Genomic DNA, 19498 nt, shown 5'->3' with positions numbered 1-19498 from the left:
AAAATTTAAGATTAATATAAGGAAAATCTTCCTAACACTTAGAAGTATAGTAAAGTATAGTGGCAGGGGCTGCCCTCCCCTCCCCACCAATGACCACTCCAAGCAGAGGACTACGGGTCACTTATGTATTTTAGAGAAATGTCAATTGGACTAGGTGGCCTCTTAGGCCTCTTCCAGTGCTTAAGATTCTATGGCTAACTTATGAGTTAGTCCCCTTGGAAGGGTCCTTAAAGATCAGCTAAAACCAACTTTATCCTACAGGTGTGAAAACTCAGACATAGAGGAGAAGGGACTTTTATGTGATCTCATCACTAGGTTCATGACAGGGCTAGAACGAGAACTTAGAACTCTGGCTTCTTAATTAAGTGATCTTTTCAACACTCCTAGCTGTCACTGGTGAAACCAGCACATGGTGGACAAACACTACCTACATCTAGACCTTTGAGAATATCTTTAAAACAGCCAAGCAAAACTACAGCAGGAAAATGGTACCCAGTTTCAACACATGCACCAAGAGAAACTATTCCTTCCCGGCAAACACCTTCTGGCTTTGGCTAAAGATCTATCTGTTTATAAAGTTGAGGAAATTATGCCAATGATTTTGTGAACAGCGCGTAAACAAAACTAAGACATAAGGAAATATGTTGTGAAACGTTTTTGCTCTAGGAACAAGCCTAAAAATCAATTCTCTGACCTATTTCATGATGACAAGGCTGACTCCTTAGCCTAAGTATATAACCAGCACCTGATCTCTATTGGGTAATCCAGAAGTAATACAAGGACAGGAACACAAGTAACTTTAAACCAGAACTAGACAAACTGCACTGAGCACAGATAAAATTAACTACGCGAACTGCAACTTCAATTCCAAGATGTCATTTGTTTAACTCTGGGTGTACTCTCTGTCCTTTCTGTTTCTAATTATGATGATTTGTTGTGGGGTTGTTTTTTTTTTTTTTAAACATCTGTCTATAGGTTTCCAGAGCCAAGAACATTTTCTATGTAAAGGTACTTTGGATTTCTTATTTCATCTTCAAAGGAGGCTAAAATGTAAACTTCCTTCCTTTCTTCAAATTGCAAATTCGGTACTGACCAGGGAGTACTGATTAAAGGATCCTTGAAAAAAAACAGAAGAAAATGGGGGAAGGGGAAGGAGGTGGGACTGAGGTGAGAAAAGAGGAAAGCATTTAGGGCACTACATCCTTGACTTACATGGGCTTCAACCTTCAAAAAGAACCCTAGCTGGTAACAGATAAAGATCTTCAACAAAAGTAGCTTCAGTGTTCTCTTAGGACAAAGAAAATGCTCAATTCTTATTTTAAGTTTCATTATTAGTTTTAACTTGACTTCATCCTCAATTTGCTTAAATATAGTAAATCTAGGTTTCTTGTTACAGTAAATAGATTTTGATGTGGGATCTCTTAAAAATCTCAGAAAATTCATTATTATATATATTTTTAAATATAGTATCATCAATTAACATTTAGTAAGCACCAACATGGTGTTAAACCACTTGAAAGAAGCTTTTTTTTTTAAGTAAACCATACTACAGTACAATCATAAAGAATATAATTCAAAATTGTTTCTTATTTAAAACAATGATAGGGAAAGTGTATGAAAGACAGAATTCTCTACAAAGGCATTAGGAATTACTACCCTCTGCCCTGGAGGTCAAAGCCATTCCTTGACACATGGTTATTCTAATTCAGCAGGAAAAGACATGCGTGGGCATGGGTGCAGTTGCAAAACCACTGTCTTCAGTACTAACACCCTAGAAGGTCATGAGATGAGAACGCTTCGGTAGCAGAGTTTCTATCCCTTGGGGTATCTCTTGCTCTTCGTTTCTATGCAGACATCTCTCTTCTCTCTGTGTGCCTGCACCTTGTGAGTTTTGCCTAATTGTCCACGTGCATGATGACTTCGAGGTCTGTCCCACTCATCGTCTGGCATTCTTGGTCTGCTTCTACCTCCTTTTGACTTCCTCCTCTCTTTAATCCAGTAGGAGAAGGGAAGTGAGAGCTCTGAAATCAGTAGAGCCCAGCAGCCCCGTGTGAATGACAGAGCCCAGGGAAAAGAGAAGCTGTTTAGACAGCCTCTCTCCCCTACTCCAGCCCCACCATGGCCACTGAACTAAAGCGCATCACTGTCATGAGTAGTTCCATTTCATAGCTTTGTGCTCAATGGCTAAGAACTCCCTTCCAAATTCTAACCCACACAGTACTCCACTAAGAAGGGAAGCTTCCTTTGGCCCATGTGCTCTGTCACATGTGTACTGGGTCACCCACTGTTTGTTACCCAGTGGATTATCAACTCTTAAAAGGACAATGGTTCTGATTTACCCCAGTGACAGGGCATGGAGTTACAACTTCAAAAAACAGCATCTGATTCTACCTAAACAATACTAAAAGCCACAGATCTTAGCAAATCTAACAAAACTTGGCTCTACTGGCTTCTGCCTAGGGGACAAATCAAGTAATGCATAACATCTGATTTTTTTTTTTTTAGAAGGAATGGGGAAAGAACATCTCAAACTGGATGTCCAGCAGACATCTAAAACTCAACATGTCCAGAACTGAACTATTTCCATTTCCCCATCCTTCTCCTTTTAATAACTTCTCCATTAAGGGAAGTTCACTTCCCCAGGAGCCTCTCAGTCCCCAGGCCCATAATTTAAACCCTAGCCTTGGGGCAGCTAGGTGGCACAGTGGATAGAGCACTGGCCGTGGAGTTAGGAGGACCTGAGTTCAAATCCGGCCTCAGATACATGACACTCACTAACTGTGTGACCGTGGGCAAGTCACTTAACCCTAATTGCCTTGCCAAAAAAAAAAAAAAAAATGCTCTAAACACTAGCCTCAACTCTTCCCCCTCTTCCCCGTACATCCAATTAGTGGTCAGTCAAGTCCAGTTGATTTTACCTTCTGAACATCTCTGGCATTGGTCTCCTCTCCTTGGCCAGCGCAAGCACCTTGGTGCACACCCTCATCGCCTCAGGCCTGAATCTGTGACCAAGCTGGCTGGCTGGCCTCCCTGCCTCAGGCTCAGCTCCAGCAATCCTCCACTTTGGGGGGGGGGGGGGGGGAGATTGTCTTCCTACCATGCAGGTCTGATCAGACCACTCCTCTGCCATTCAATAACTTCAGATATTCCTCAGTACTTCTAAGACCAAATGTTAAAAATCTCTGTTGGTTTTTAAGGCCCTTCTCATTTCCAGTTTTCGTACTCCTTGCTCCCCTCCAGGGACAGTGGGCATTTTCACTGGCTGTCCCCTATGCCTGGAAGTCTCTCTCTTGGCACCACTACCTCCTGGCCTCCCTGGCTTCCTTTAAGTCCCAGCTAATGCCCTACCTTTTGCAAAAACCCTTCCCAGTCCTTCATCACAGTGCCTTGGCTCTGAGCGTACCCCTAATTTATCCTTTACCTCTATCTTATTTGTATCTAGTAGGCTGCAAGTTGCACTTTCCCCCAGCCCCCCAATTAGACTGTAAGCTACTCGAGGGCAGAGCCTGGAAGGGTGTTGCTTCTTTGTCTCCCCCCACCCCCACTGAGTTGTAATTGCATTAATACAGCCAAGTTGGGGTGTGGAAATACCTACACCAAAGCAGATCCCCAACTCTCTGTAACTTAGGGTATCAGAAAGGGCCTCACAATATGCCTCACGGAGACAGGATGTGTACTCAGGACTTCCCTATTCCAAGACACGCATTCCACACTGCCCCACAGCTTTAAAGTCATTAGTTAGGGAGGCCTCCATGACTTTTTAGTCCTTCCTTTTTAAAGGAAGATTCCTTTCAAGTGATCAAGTTCTGATCCACTGTAACACAGTGACCCAGAGCGGAAAACCTTCCAGAATCACACTTCCTTGCTCCAAGACAGCTGCATGACACCTCAGCATCTGCCTTCTCACAGCTCCAGGTGAAGGGATGAGAAGGGAGGACAGCAAGTATGGTCAAAGACAACACCTTTAAGGTCCCTGAAGATTCTGTGAATATCTCATTAATTATTAAGAGACCTCTTCCTTTTGAGTTAAGGGTCAGTCTTTTTTGATCAACTAAAAAAACTGAAACCAGAAAAGGGACAAAAATAAACCCAAAGGAATTTAAATGGGTCAATTAAGGCAGTGGATGTGCAGTCCTAGGACAGAATTTCTAATCTAAGTTCCGCCAGGGTGGGGCTTTGTGTGGCTGGTCAGTTCAATCCAAAGGGCCTTAGTTTCCTTTAATGTAAGTACCGATCTCTAAGGGCCCTTTTAGCTTGCAATCTTACGCTCCTAGAAACAATAACAAAAACACCAAAAGTAAACTTTCTCCTTTTTTAAAAGAGCAGTGGAGTTGTTAAAGTGTGTTTTTTCCACCTCAATAAAATCAAAAGACTCTTCCCTTTTAGGCTGCAAGGTGGCACAATAATACAGCACTCAGAAAGACCTGAGTTCAAATTCTGCCTCAGATACTTACCAGCTCTGGGACCTTGGGCAAGTAACCCAGCCTCAGCCTCAGCTTCTTCACTTGTGAAACAAGAATGACAATGCAGCTATCACAGGGTTATTTGTGAAGCTCACATGAAATAATACATGTAAAGTATTTTTCAAACCTTAAAATAAATGCTAGTGTTATTTAAGTCTTGGCTAAATTACTCCACTTTTCACATCTATCATCAAAACTGGTATGTTTACTTTCACACATCATTAGTTGATTTTCCTTATTGTAAACAACAATAATATCTGATATTTACTATGGGGCTTTAAGATTTACAAAGCACTTTTTATACATTATCTCATTTAAATTCCCACAATAATCCAGTGAGCAAGAAACCACAGGTATCATCACCCCAATTTTACAGATGAAAAAACAGGATAAGAAAAGTTAAACATCTTGCTGGCAGACACAAAGAGCAAAAGGGTTTTTGTTGTTCAGTCATTTTTCAGTCGTGATTGACTCCTGGTAACCCAATTTGGGGTTTTCTTGGCAGAGATACTGGAGTGGTTTGTCATTTCCTTCTCCAGTTCATTTTACAGATGAGGAAACCGAGGTAAACAGGATTAAGTGATTTGCCCAGAATCATATAGCTAGGAAATGTCTGAGGCCAGATTTGAACTCAGGAAGATCAGTCTTCCTGATTCCAAGCTCTATCCATTGCGCCACCTCGCCAGCTCTCGTAAGGATTAGAAGGATTTACCAGTCTCATGCTGTCACTTAGTGAGGCACCAACAATGACACCAGATTCCATGGAGCCCTCTCGCTTTTAATTGACAGTACAAAGCAAACTGGCCCCAATTTATCTTTCCTACTTCCATGCATATGTCATACACACTTTTCGTGGATTTCATGACCTTTAGAAGTATAGGGATAATATTTTAATTCACAATGCTCTACAATTTAAAGTATGAAATTCGTCCATCAAGCCAACCTGTTCTCTCTATAATTAACAAATACTATAACAGATACAGCACAACGGGATATTAAACACCAGGACATATTCCTCAAACTCTTCTCCACAAAAATGTTGTTTGGACAAGTGACTGTGAAAGATAGATAGTACTGTTCTCCACGAAAGAGAAAGTGTCTCCCTTCCAAACTCTCTAAATGGTGCTGAAATACATGAAAAATGATACGCAAAATGATTCTTTGTATCCAAGGATTGTTAAGTGTGCTGAATGATCTGTTATGATCTACAACATTTTAAACTTATTCATTCAGCAATTATTTTTATTAAAAAACTCTGAGTAGTCAAAAAAGTTTAATTATAAAATAATCAATACTGTATATTCTAAAATTTTAATTCAAGCCAAAAAAGAAACTATATTACTATTAAGAGTTTGTTATAAAATCTAAGTTAGTAATTAAAGCTGAGTGAATTTAGAAACATCACTCTTCTTTGCTCTATGTATTAATATTGTTACATCAGCATGTGATAGAGAACTCTTAGAATGTTGCCCATACCATTCAGTGAAGCTTCTACTGAACCATAAAAATTTTTAGGGCTGAATCTTTGCAAAATTTAAAAGGCATCCTCAATTGAAATCTGAATAACTTCTGTCAAAACAAAGGGCAGTTACTAACTGCAAACTTTGTAGTGATATTCAAGTAAAAAGAGTCATCAAAAGCTGACAGAGGGCAACAGTATCTGTTGGGCAGGGGGCCCCCAGATCACAGAACCAGGGCCCATGGATGGCAGCATTCTAAGAATTAGTAGCTATTAAAAAGCCCCAGCCCATAAGTTAAGATTGAGGTGAAAGGGGCAAGGGTACAGTACCTGATGATGGGCAGGTCGAGGCCCCGCTGCAAACTGAGAAAAGGAGGGAGAAGACAAACACAAAAGGAAAGGCACAAAGAGTCAGAAACACCACAACAAAAACCAAAATGTCACACAATCTGCCAAAAAAAAAAAAAAAAACAAAAAACCCACAAGGGAAAAACAAAAACAAAAACACACAAACAGTCAAAGCTCTGCTGCAGGACAGTGAGAGACAGGTACTAGGATTCCACAGGTTAACATCGTTGTGATTAACAGGGTATTGTTTAAGAACCTGCAGAGAAACAAGTGAAGCCCCTTGCTATATCATGGGCTTTCTTACAGTAATCTTTAAAAACGTGGATACACTGCATAAGAAAGTTGGAAGGGTTGAATATTAGGCCAAGCAAATGAACAGGAAGGATGCTCTATGTAACAAACAGCGCTTCAAACAGAGTTGAAGAAAGTGAGAAATGCTTTGAGGCTGCAACACAGCAGAGCAGATCATTAAAGTATCCAACTAGACACATGGAATATGTCAAAGGAATTCGTCTTAGTCTTTATCTAAGGTTAAATGTGTTCTAGTCCCTCAACAGCCAAAGGTGAGGAAGGTTTAGCATTTCACACGTGTAATGAGTAAATCCCTTCTAGTGTTAGGTTGGAAAGGGGTGAGCAAGTAATATTTAATATTATAATATAACCATCCAAGCATAAATCAAATGAACTAGTTAAGCATATCAGCAAGCACATCCAGGCAAACAACCAGTGAACATCAGTCTTCTACAAGAATGAATGAAGATACTATTGGAAGAGGGCCAAACAATTAAACATACTGTGTGAAATCTGAGCCCACAACTAATGTTTATGCACAGTGGCAAAATACTCTGTGTGCATACTTATTACTGGCTATTCCTGAGACTGACTACCAGAGAGTAAAATATCATTTTTCTGCCAACCTGAGGAATGTTTGAAAGGGGTAGTTCGCACTGTCATTTTTTACTTTTCTCTAACTTATGGCACAAGAAACATGTCTTCCATCAAGGAAATTTTGATCCTTAATTCTCACACCAAACACAGCTCAGTGACAAAACAGTTCCTGACATACAAAGCAGTTTTTTATCAGGAAGAGCAGAAAAAACGTGGAAGCTGCAACGTTGCTCCTTGCCCAGCTACTAAGTCATTAACAAAGTCACCTTCAAAACCAAAATGGAAGAATAAAGGAGGAAAGCTGGTTCATTTCTACCAACTTAAGGCATGAAAGATCATGGCTTCATCTGTCTGAGCACCCCAAGTCCACAATGGCTATGGCTCACTGTGCACAAATTCTTGCCAAAAATAAGAAACACTGGACTAAGATATAACTTAATTCCAATAAAAAAGATTACGCAGTCTTTAACAATTTGCAAGACCTCTGGAAATGCTCATTTTCCCAGGCTGCCATTTGAATCCTAGAATGTCAGCACTAGAAAGGACCTAAAAGAGCACATAGTCCGACCCCCTCTTTTGACAGAAAAGTGGTCTGTAGAATGATTCCAACGAATTTCATCAAAGCACAAATCCACAGTGTGTCAGATGATTAATGTTACAAAAAGTTCAATGCAGAATTCACTTACAAGCTAAAATTTCACCTATCTTCCTAGTAAGCAATGTCTAAGTGAGCGCATTTTGAATAGATATAGAAGGATATTAATAAATTCCTTCTCTAATCTATGTGCTTAAAAGGGGGCAGGGATGACTTCTTTCTGTGTTAATGGAAATACTGTGCTATTTCAGAATGGCAGTCCACTCATACAAACTATTCTTGCAGGAAGTTCTCATCTCAAAAGGACATATGGCCTTATCACGATTTTCCATTTCTTATTTGTGGAAAAAAACAGATCATATGTCTGCTATAAAGAACAGCTTCCAGTATGGGCAACACAATCTGCATTAGCCATTGATAAAGGAGGGAAGACAACTGCTCCCAACCCAGATATTGATGAGGGAAGGGATACAGTGCGGAGGGGAAGCCACATTTTAAACAACTTAACCTGAGGGCAGTAGTACCTGTCTTATCACTGTTCCACAGAAAGGTCCCCATTTCTAAGGCTCTAAAATCAACACCGAAAAATGTATATATTTAAAACCTTCTAATTAAAAGAGTATTTTCTATGAGCAAAAGGAATGTTATAAAAATAATAATCAAAATTTTTTAAAGTTAGTGGGAAAGTCCCCTAGTCTATTTTGCACTAGTCACCATTGGCTATTGAGCTTTTATTCTGGTTGACAATATTTGTTAACCTATGGGTAGCTGTAAGCAACAGAACAAACTGTAGTCGCTGCTGGCTCATAATAAAAGTTGAAACTTTAGTTTCATTTGGCTTCGTCTTTAGATGGAAAAGATAGTAGATACAAAGGAAAGCAGCCTTCTGTGAAACCTGGATCAAAATGCTTCTGCCGCCCACCCCCTTAATGGTCTCCCTCTCACACCCCTTTGTGCAAAGTTGGCAACTAGGCATGGCCAACCTATGATGATGTCAATTTGGCACACTGAACCATAGCATTTTAAAATAACCACAGAGTATTACAAAATCCATGATGCTCCCCTCTCCCCAATTATGCTTTCAGTAGTCTGACTCTATTGGACAAATTGAAAATAAACTACTATTTGGAGTTTTGATGTGACAATAAGAAACACGGGTAAATTGATAAATTATACGTGGGCTTACTCGTATTTAAAAAAAAACAAAAAAACGCCCAGAATTTCCCCAAGTTAGAATTCAAATAGGATCCTCTTAGTCTCAAATAGAAATAATGCCACAAAGATGGATTTGGGGGTTGGGTGGGACACTTGAAGCCAGTCGGATTGCAAAGGCAGCTGTCCGGGAAGAACAGAAGAGCCGCGGTGTGCAACTGCCAATGGCCCATTGATGCAGAAATAGAATGGAGTGAGCTCTGGCTGCTCTACAAAGCAGGGTTAGGGTCACTTCCTGAGCGGGACAGCTGACCTCTCCACACCAGCAGGGCTCGCTCTGGGGTGGAGGAGACTAGACTATGGAAGCCCAGGATGTCAAAAATGCAATCCAGAAAATTTCCTCACCCCTGCTTTACCCTCCCGGCACCATTACAAATGAAATCAAATCAATCAAACCCAAAACAATAAGCAAGAGGAGTTTGGGGCCAGCTAGTCTTGCACTTGTTTTGGGAGCATGTAAATGGAATGTTATATGTGTGGTTTTTAGTAATGGGGGTGGTAATGGTCACTAGCAGAGCGGATGGCAAAAACTGCATAGAGGATAGTTTAAAAAAAAAATAACGTAAGACCACAGAAAATGGCTGAACACCTGCAGACAATTTCCCCCTTGATATTTAATAAAATAATGGGAAATACTTATAATTTGCATTTTGGATCAAACAGACCTGAAAGCGCCATCCCTTTGAACTTTTTTTTACATTGAAAAAATTCCCAAATTCTTCCTACCTAATTCCCACTGGAGAAAACCCACCCACATTCTTTCATTCTTCTCCCACTACGCCTGGCAGAAACTGCCATGGTCGGTTTTTCTTTCAGGGAGGAAGCAATCAATGCATTTCTGTAGATCAGCCAATACATGGATGTGGTCAAAAAAAAAAAAAAATCGTGCCAAGGGCACTGCTGCCTGCAAGAAGTACAGTTTGTTATATTGCTTACAATGCAGTATTTTATCCAGCCTCTTCCAGCCAAGGACCTGTAAACGGGAGTCTGTTCCAAAACCTTCCTCCTCTTCCAGTTGTCTGTGCAATGTATTGGCACTGTTCTGCTGGGCTGTCAAAAAAACTGGTTTAGAGATGCAGCTCTTCAGTCAGGTTTTGCTCCAGTTCTAACCATGTAAACTTACTCTTGTTTTTCAACAGTTTAAAAAAAGAGGGGGAGAAGAGGACCATAGTACTCACTTACTGTTTATGAAAGTTTAACATCATTGTTCCGGGCTAATGATTAGAACTGGGGCCTATGTGAAATGAAATGGTGGGATCTCCGTCCCATTCCAAGGGGTCCAGTGTCCGCATCCAAAACCACTCTCAGGATTGAGCTTCCATTGGCCACCTTGTTGGCAATTTCAGTAGAGAGGTGAAGAATTAAATGGGCCACTGAGACTGACCACCCGCCCCACATCCTCACCACCCCCTTCACTCTTAGAGATGACTCTCCCACAGCTCAAGGAGACCCACAGGCTAAGAGCTGCTATCAGAGAAGAAGGGATGGGGAACTTTGAGAAGAGAGTGATAAAAGTTTTCAGTGCAGTCTGTGTTCTCCCAGGAGGATAAATACTGGAAAGAATCTGACATATGGTACCTTCCACTAATTCTCAATCCACAAAAAAGAATGGGAGCTGGCATAGTGAGTTTCTCTTTCCCTACCAAGCAGAACTCATAGGCATGGGAGCCAAACGAAAACCCTGCCTCTTCTGTCCTTGGGGCCATGCTGTGGAATCTCAGAGGTGATGTGTAAAGAGGGTTAACATGAGATGCTGCAGAAGCGCTTTCTAGCCAAAGCTAATCATGCAGGGCAGGGCAGAAAAATGTCCAGAGAAGGGACAGCTTCCATAATTCCCTATGAACCAGTGGGAAAAGGAGCCTGAACTCTGGCAGTGCTCTCAGTCTCTGAGGAACCCAATGCACTCAGCAAAAACGAGAGCAGGAGAAGAGATCTTACATGTGGATGCCAACTGGCTTAACACCCAACCAAACAGCTCTGCTCAGCTGTGCCGGCATACACACAGATGTCCATACGGTTAAAATGGTTAGAACTGATCCAGTGACACTGATGTACGAGTCTTACTCCCTAAAGCACTGGAGACTGAGAGTGCAGTCACAAAAATCGAATGGAGTTCTCTAAAACTTCCTTCTTTCTCTTTGCTACTGAAAAATACTATTAATGGATAAAGTACTGAAATGAGGTGAACTTGAATGCAACTATACTAAACTGAGCTGGAGAAGTGGATGGAAAGAAATCCATCTTCTCTTTTTTGGGGGGGACACAAAATTTAAAATGAAATGTTCCAATGGGGAGGGCTCTGAAAATGTGATGCAAACCAGTAGGAACAAACACTTTGGAACAAACTTCCAGAATTCAGTGAAACTATTTTGAAAAGAAACACCGAGCTACTGCACACAAAAACCAGACAAAAGGCGATAGAGAAATTTACATGGAACTAGTTCATATTCACTTACCGGAGAGCGGGTTTGAGGCTGTGAGTTCATTGTTTGAGGGGCTTGGGGATACACCAATGTGGTTGGAGCTGCATTCTGTCCAGATGGATAAGGGGTCTATCCAAAAAAAATAATAAAATAAAGGAAGATTATTAATATATCATTTGTAAAAAATAGAGAAGACAACTAAATTCATAGGTTTGGGGGGCACAGGATTAAGAGTTGCAAGGGCCCCTAGAAACCACCTAAGCAAACTTTCTTGTTCTACAATTAAAGAAACTGAGGCCCAGAGTGATTTATTTTCCCCTAAGGGTTTTCTGAACAAGTAGTTAATAAGAGAACCAGTATTTGAACCCAGATCTTCTCTGTTCAAATTAAGTACTCTTTCCACTACACTATTTTCAACACCTCATGAACAACCTCAAGGATGCAACAGAAGCTTACGGCTTTACTAATAAATGTGGTATACAGTTCCTCCTATTACAATTTAGATTTCTCACAATACACATTAGTAGGAATGCAATATTGATGGAAAATACTTTCAGTGTTCTTTGGTAGTTACTGCTGGCCAACAGATCCAATCCAATAAACACTTGTTAAACACCTACTATGTGCAAGGCACTATGCCATGTGCTGATAAGAAGACAAAACAATAAACTGTGCCCACTTTCCAGGAGTTTACATCCTACTAGATACCTGAAGGAAGTGGCATATATGGCAGTTGTAGAAAGAACACTGGATGGAGAGGCCTGATCCCACAGGTCATTACGTGGGGGACCTCAGGTATATCACTGTACCTCTTTGAGGCTCTCTTTCCAAACTGGCATAATGGAGATCCAAATAATGGAATCATTCTTCCTTCAAAAGGACATTGTGACAATGACCCCTGGCAACCTCAGAAACATAAAATAAGCATCTATTGTTCTTTGTGTACCTCTCCTAGGTACACTCAGACATGGAACACCCTGCAACATTACGATTTTCTCATAGCCAGAAGTCCAATGGGATGAACCATCTACTTAATTACTTCTGAGACCCTGGCATCTAACTTCCACAAGTCATCCATTCTTGCAGGACGTGCCAAGGGGCAGGGGGTGGTATTTAACAGCTAATCATCACAGATTTATGGGACACTAATGCATTGTTGGTGGAGTTGTGAAATGATCCAACCATTTTGGAGAGCAATTTGGAACTATGCCCAAAGGGCTATAAAAATGTGCATGCCCTTTGACCCAGCAATAGCACTTCTAGGGCTATATCTCAAAGAGATCACACAAATGGGAAAAGGACCCACATGTACAAAAATATTTACAGCAGCTCTTTTTGTGGTGGCAAAGAATTGGAAATTGAGGGGATGCCCATCAACTGGAGAATGGCTGAACAAGCTGTGGTATATGAATGTAATGGAATACTATTGTTTTATCAGAAATGATGAGCAAGCAGACTTCAGAAAAACCTGGAAAGACTTGTATGGACTGGTGCTGAGTGAAGTGAGAAGAACCAGAAGAACGTTGAACACAGTAACAGCCACGTTGCGCAATGACTAACATTGATAGACTTAACCCTTCCCAGCAATACAAGGATCTAAGACATCTCCAAAGGTCTCATGATGGAAAATGCTATCCACATCCAAAGAAAGAACTATGGAGTCTGAATGCAGATCGAAGCATACTATTTGCTATTTTTTTTTCTCCTGTTGTGTTTTGTTTCCTCTTTCTGGTGGTTCCTCCTATTGGTTCTAATTCTTACTTACAACATCACTAATGTGAAAATATGTTTAATAGGAATGTATATGTATAGCCTATATCAGATTGCATGCCGTCTTGGGGAGAGAGGATAGGAAGGAAGGGGAGAAAAATTTAAAACTCAAAAGCTTATGGAAGTGATTGTTGATAAGTCAAAATAAATTAATAAAGAGAACACTTAAAAATAATCACAGATTTACCATTTTCAGGTCTCTTACCAATACTGGAGCTATAATCCTACTCTATTAAGGTCTCATAGAAAAGTAATAGATGTGACTGGCTAAACAAATCATCACCCAAAATGTAACAGAATAGATTATGACTCCATAAGAAATGATAAATATGAAGAGCCCAGAGAAGCATAGAAAGGATTACATTAACCAGCACAGAATGAAGTAAGCAGAACCAAGGAAACAATACATACAATGACTATAACAATATAAAAGAAAAATCCAAATTGAATGTGGTGATTGTCCACAGAGCTGAGAACCTGTACCTTCTCTGAAGAAGTTTGGGGAAATGGATGTGGCATATTGCATGTAATGTCAATCATGATTAATGTGTCAACTGGTATAGATTAATAGGTGGAGTTTTCAGCCCTCTGCTTTTAAGCAATGGGTCACTGAGTCAGGGATAAAAGAGGGATATATTTGGAAACATGATAAGCAAGCACCAAAAAGGAACTGAATAAAAATAATCAGTCAACAGTCAACAAGCATTACTAAGTATTTATGATGTACCAGGCACTATGCTAAATGCTAAGGATATAAAGCAAGACAAAACCACGGTTGCTGCCTCAAGGATCTTCTATTCTAATGGGAGAGGCAACATGCATAAAAATAACTCCGCACAACCAAGACAAAGACAGCGGAATAGGAGGTCACCTCAGAGGAAAGGCAGTGAGGGAAAGCACGGGAAAAATAAAAAGACAGAAAAGGGCCATACCACAATGAGCTTTAGAAGCCAAACAAAGCATTTAAGAGTTGACCCTGGAGATGATAACAGGGAAACAAGGGAGTTTACTGGGTAGGGAAATGATACTGTTGGACATTTCAGCCAGTCAGTAATCAACCTTTTATACTTCTCAAGTGCCTACTATGTACAAGGCACTGTGCTAAGCACTGAGCATACCAGAACAGGCAAAAAACAATCCCTGCCCTCAAGGAGCTCACAATCTAATGGAGAAGACAACAAGGAAACAAATATGTACAAATTTGCTATATACAAGATAAAAATTAAACAAATGCAAAAGAGAGAAATTAAGAGGGGTTGTTGAGAAAGGTTTTCTGTAGAAGATAGTATTTTAGTTGGGACTTAAAAGAAGCCGGTGAGCAGAGATGAGGAAATACAGTATTTCAGGCATGCAGATTTGATTGAGTGGCTCAAACAAAAAGGGTGAGAATATGGTGCTTTCAGTGACCTGAACTTTAGGAAGATTAATTTAAGAGATGAACTTTAAGGAAGATAGACAGGAGAGAAAAGACATCTGAGGCAGACAGACCAACCAGCAGACTATCTCCAGCAGTCTGGGCAGAAGGTGATGAGGGCTCACATTAAGTGGAAGGCAGAAGGGGTGCATATACTGGACATGTTATGAAGGTGGAACTTAAAATATTTGGAAAGAGACTGATATGTGGGCTGACTACGAATGATTAGTCAAGGACAAAATCCAAGTTGCAAGTCTGGGTGACTGTCAGAATGGTGATGCCCTAGGTAAAAGTAGAAAATCTATCCAAAATATTTACAGCAGCACTTTTTTGTGATGGCTTATACCGGGAAACAAAGTGGTTACCCATCAACTGGGGAACGGCTCAACAAGCTGTGGATGGAATGGAATGGAATACTGCTGTGCTATAAGAAAAGTTATATGTGATGAATGCAGAAAAGCCTGAGAAGATCTATATAGATGAACTGATGCAGACTGAAGCAAGCAGAGTCAAGAAAACAATCTACACAATGACTACAACAACGTTAATGAAAAAAACAAACACCAAAAAATCAAAAGTGAATGTAGCAAAATTTAAAAGATCAAGCATGAGCTGAATAAAGAGAGATGAACAGCACTCCCAATCCACCCCTTCATGGAGGTGGGAGATGCACAGGTATTAATCACCCAGCATGTTTCCAAATCTTGTCAATATACTGATCAATTGTGTCGAATTTTTTTGTCTCTCTAAATATATCATTTGTCATATAGGATGGCTCTCCTGGAGGGGTAGGGACATTTGGGAGAACTGTAATGATGTAAGAAACAGAAAATATCAATAAAACTTTTTTAAAAAAAAAAAGGAAAATTAGGAAAAGGGGAAGGTTTTCAGGAAAAGCCAATGAGTTCTGTTTTGTAAATGTCAAAGTTTGAGATATCCATGGATCCTCTTTTTTTTTTCCTCCTTTGATTAATTTAGTTTTCAACATTAACTTCCATGAGATTCTGAGTTCCAAATTTTCTCCTCATCTTGTCCTCCCCACGCTCCAAGACAGCATGTATTCTGAACACCCCTTCCCCTAATCTGCCCTCCCTTCTATCACCCCCCCTTCTCTTATTCCCTTCCTCTTCTATTTTCCTATAGAGCAGGATAGATTTCTATACCCCATTGCCTATATGTCTTATTTCCCAGTTGCATGTGAAAACAATTTTTAACATTTGTTTTTAAAACTTTGGGTTCCAAATTTTCTCCTTTCCTTCCTCCCCACCCACCCTCATCGAGAAGGCAAGCAACTTGATACAAATTATACTTGTGTAGTCATGCTGTGAAAAACTATGTTTCCCTTCATCATATCCCACCCTCCGTTGATTCTATTCTCTTTTGACCCTGTCCGCCCTCAGAAGTGTTTGCTTCTGATTACTCCCGCCCCAAATCTGCCCTCCCTTCTATCATCCCCCCGCTCTCTTTTATGACCTTCCCCCCCATTTTCCTATAGAGTAAGATAGATTTTCATACCCAACTGAGTGTATGTTACTCCTTCTTTAAGCCAAAACTGATGAGAAAGATTCATTCATTCCCCCCACTTTCCCTCCACTATAAATGCCTTTTCTTGTCTGTTTTATGTGAGATAATTTACTCCATTGTACCTCTCCCTTTCTCCTTCTCCCAGTATAATCCTCTCTCACCCCTTAATTTTATTCTTCAGATATCACCCCTTCATCTTCAACTCAATCTGTGCTCTCTATCTATATCTATACCTATATATGTATATGTATGTGTATACGGATACACACACACACACACACTTTTTCCCTCCAACTACCTTAATACTGACAAAGGTCTCATGAGTTACAAATTCCATCTTTCCATGTTGGAATGTATACAGTTCAATTTTAATAAGTCCTTTATGATTTCTATTTCGTGTTTACCTTTTTATGCTTCTCTTGAGTCTTGTATTTTTAAGTCAAATTTTCTATTCAGCTCTTCTTTTGATAAAGAATGCCTGAAAGTCCTCTATTTCACTGAATGTCCGTTTTTGCCCCTGAAGGATTATACTCCGTTTTGTCAAGTAGGTGATTCTTGGCTGTAATCCTATCTCCTTGGACCTCTGGAATATTATATTCCAAGCCTTCCGGTCCCTTAATGTAGAAGCTGCTAAATCTTGGGTTATCTTGATTGCATTTCCACAATACTTGAATTGTTTCTTTCTGGCTGCTTGCAATATTTTCTCCTTGACCTGGGAACTCTGGAATTTGGCTACAATATTCCTAGGAGTTTTCCTTTGGGGATCTCTTTCAGGAGGTGATCGGTGGATTATTTCCAGTTCTATTTTGCCCTAGAATATCAGGGCAGTTTTCCTTGATAATTTCTTGAAAGATGATGTCTAGGCTCTTTTTGTGGCTTTCAGATAGTCCAATAATTTTTAAATTATCTCTCCTGGATCTATTTTCCAGGTCAGTTGCTTTTCCAATGAGATATTTCATATTGTCTTCTATTTTTTCATTCTTTTGGTTTTGTTTTACAATGTCTTACTTTCTCAGAAAGTCACTAGCTTCCATTTGCTCCATTCTAATTTTTAAGGAAGTATTTTCTTCAGTGAGCTTTTGGACTTCCTTTTCCATTTGTCCAATTCTGCTTTTTAAGGCATTCCTCTCCTCATTGGTTTTTTGGACCTCTTTTGCCATTGGGGTTAGGCTATTTTTTGTTTTTATTTATTTATTTTTTTAAGGCAATTGAGGTTAAATGACTTGCCCAGGGTCACACAGCTACTAAGCGTCAAGTGTTTGGTCTGAGGCTGGATTTGAACTCAGGTCCTCCTGACTTCAGGGCCAGTGCTCTATCCATTGTGCCACCTAGCTGTCCTTTAGGCTATTTTTTTAAGGTGTTATTTTCTTCAGTATTTTTTTGGGTCTCCTTTAGCAAGCTATTGATTTGTTTTTCATTATTTTCTTGCATCACTCTCATATTTCTCTTCCCAGTTTTTCCTCTGCTTCTCTTACTTGCTTCTCAAAATTCTTTTTGGGCTCTTCCATGACCTGGGACCAATTCATATTTTTCTTGGAGGCTTTGGATGGAGGAGCTTTGACTTTGTTGTCTTCTTCTGGTTGTATGTTTTGATCTTCTTTATCACCAAAGAAAGATTCTATGGTCTGTCTTTTTTTGTTCCCAGCCAATTACTTGAGTTTTAAACTCTGTGTTAAGGTAGGGGCTTGCCTCCAGTGTGGAGAATGTGTACTGTCCCAACCTTCAGAGGTTTTGTGCAGCTGTTTTTAGAGATACTTCTAGGGACTTGTTAATTTTCAGTCCTTCCAAGGTGGTACGATGAAGGGCGAGGTGTTCACTACTTTCCTGGCCCAGGCTGTGGCCTATGAGTGACCACAAGCACTCTTTTCTGCTTTGGAACTATGAGGAAGATTCCCTCTCCAACTCCACTACAAGCTCCACCATGCCAGTGCTGCTCCTCCTCACCCTAGGACCATCACCCAGAATTGTTACCCAGATCCAAGTATGGGCAAAGCAAGAGAATCCTGCTGCTTCAGCACCAGCAAAGAGATCCCTGCAATCCCCCTCTGATCAGATGCTTGATCCCACCTCCATTTGTGGGCTGACAGCTTCAGGAAGCAGCTGTCGCCCCGGTGCTGTGCTGGGACTGGGGCTGGGACTGAGTTTCTCTATCACCACAGTCACAGACCCTTTCTTACTGACCTTCTAAGTTGTCTTTGGCATTTGTGGGTTGAGAAGTCTGGAAACCGCCACAGCTGCCCGTGATTCAGTCCCCTGAGACCTGCTCCAAGTTTGATGAGGCCTGGTCTTTGCCTGCATGCCCACGCTGAACTGCGTTTCTCTCCCAGCCTGGCACAACAGACCTTTCCAATCAACCATCAAGGGTGTCTTGGGCTGGAAATTTGTTTCACTGTCTTTCTGTGGATTCTGCTGCTCTAGAATTTGTTTACAGCCATTTTTTACAGGTATCTGGAGGGGTTTGGGGTAGACCTCAAGTAAGTCACTGCTTCTACACCACCATCTTGGCTCCGCCCCCCCCATTTGATCCTCTTAACAACTGTAGGAGGCAAGTGTCATTATCCCCATTTCAATTGAGGAAACTGAGGCAGATGGAGGTTAAGTGACTTCCCTAAAGCCATACAGTTAGGCAATGTCTGAGGCAGGATTTGAACACAGGTCTTTTTGACTCCAGCCCGAGTGCTCTGTGCACTGTGGCACTCCCTCCCCAGGCATCCCACCACATCCCAGGTGCAGTGAGTAATGCAGGCCTCAAAAAGGGAGATTATGACTGCATGAAAAGATCTGAGAATCCTCTGCCTATCATTAAACTCATGGGAGCTGATGAGATCACCCAGTGAGTTAGTATAGAAGAAGAGAAGGGTCCAGGACAGAGTGATGTGGGAGCCTATGGTTAGGGGGAACGAGCTGGATGGAGAAACAGCAAAAGAGACAGAAGAGGAAAGGTCAGACAGGTATTTGGCATAACCTCTCTCCCTACTCCCACAAATCTTTCCATTCTGCCTTATATCTCCCCATATACTTTGCAATCCACTGACTGTCTTCGTTACTGTCGCATGCACAAGACACACAACATCTCCAGACTCTAAGCATTTTCACTGTCTTTCTCCCATTGCAAGAATGCTCTCAGTCCTCATTTATACCTTCTGGCTACCCTGGCTTCCTTCAAGTGCCAGCAAAAATCCTATCTTCTACGGAAGGCTTTTCCAATCCCTGTTAATTCTAGTGTCTTCTCTCTATTGATTATCTCCAACAGAACTTAACAAATGTTTACTGACTGACTCAGCAAGTGGTACAGTATTTCAACATATCAATGCCCAGATTCCCCCCTTCATCAATTTAAAACAAAAAGATATTCATCATTTTTTGGAAAGTTTGAGAGGAGTAAAAGATCCTCACAAAGGA

General features: G+C 40.7%; 1 protein-coding gene across 5 annotated transcripts in view; it reads right to left on the bottom strand.

Moving 5' to 3' along the window:
* Positions 1-19498, bottom strand: part of EIF4G3 (eukaryotic translation initiation factor 4 gamma 3) — a 240781-nt gene that overhangs the window by 171062 nt on the left and 50221 nt on the right. For 3 of the 5 annotated variants that reach the window (XM_027841348.1, XM_027841345.1, XM_027841344.1), the window contains exons 2-3: positions 11422-11517; positions 9902-10015 (exon numbers count right to left, since the gene is read on the bottom strand). In XM_027841348.1, coding sequence (XP_027697149.1) covers positions 9902-10015; positions 11422-11451 — 144 coding nt within the window. In that variant the 5' untranslated portion in view covers positions 11452-11517. Of the gene's footprint in view, positions 1-6252; positions 6286-9901; positions 10016-11421; positions 11518-19498 lie in introns of all 5 variants that reach the window. The other 2 variants (XM_027841347.1, XM_027841349.1) reach the window with 2 other exon arrangements.

The sequence above is a fragment of the Vombatus ursinus genome, unplaced genomic scaffold (genome assembly GCF_900497805.2).
Source record: "Vombatus ursinus unplaced genomic scaffold, bare-nosed wombat genome assembly UNPS02014859.1, whole genome shotgun sequence".
NCBI lineage: Eukaryota > Metazoa > Chordata > Mammalia > Diprotodontia > Vombatidae > Vombatus > Vombatus ursinus.
This window is presented reverse-complemented; position numbering and strand designations above follow the sequence as displayed.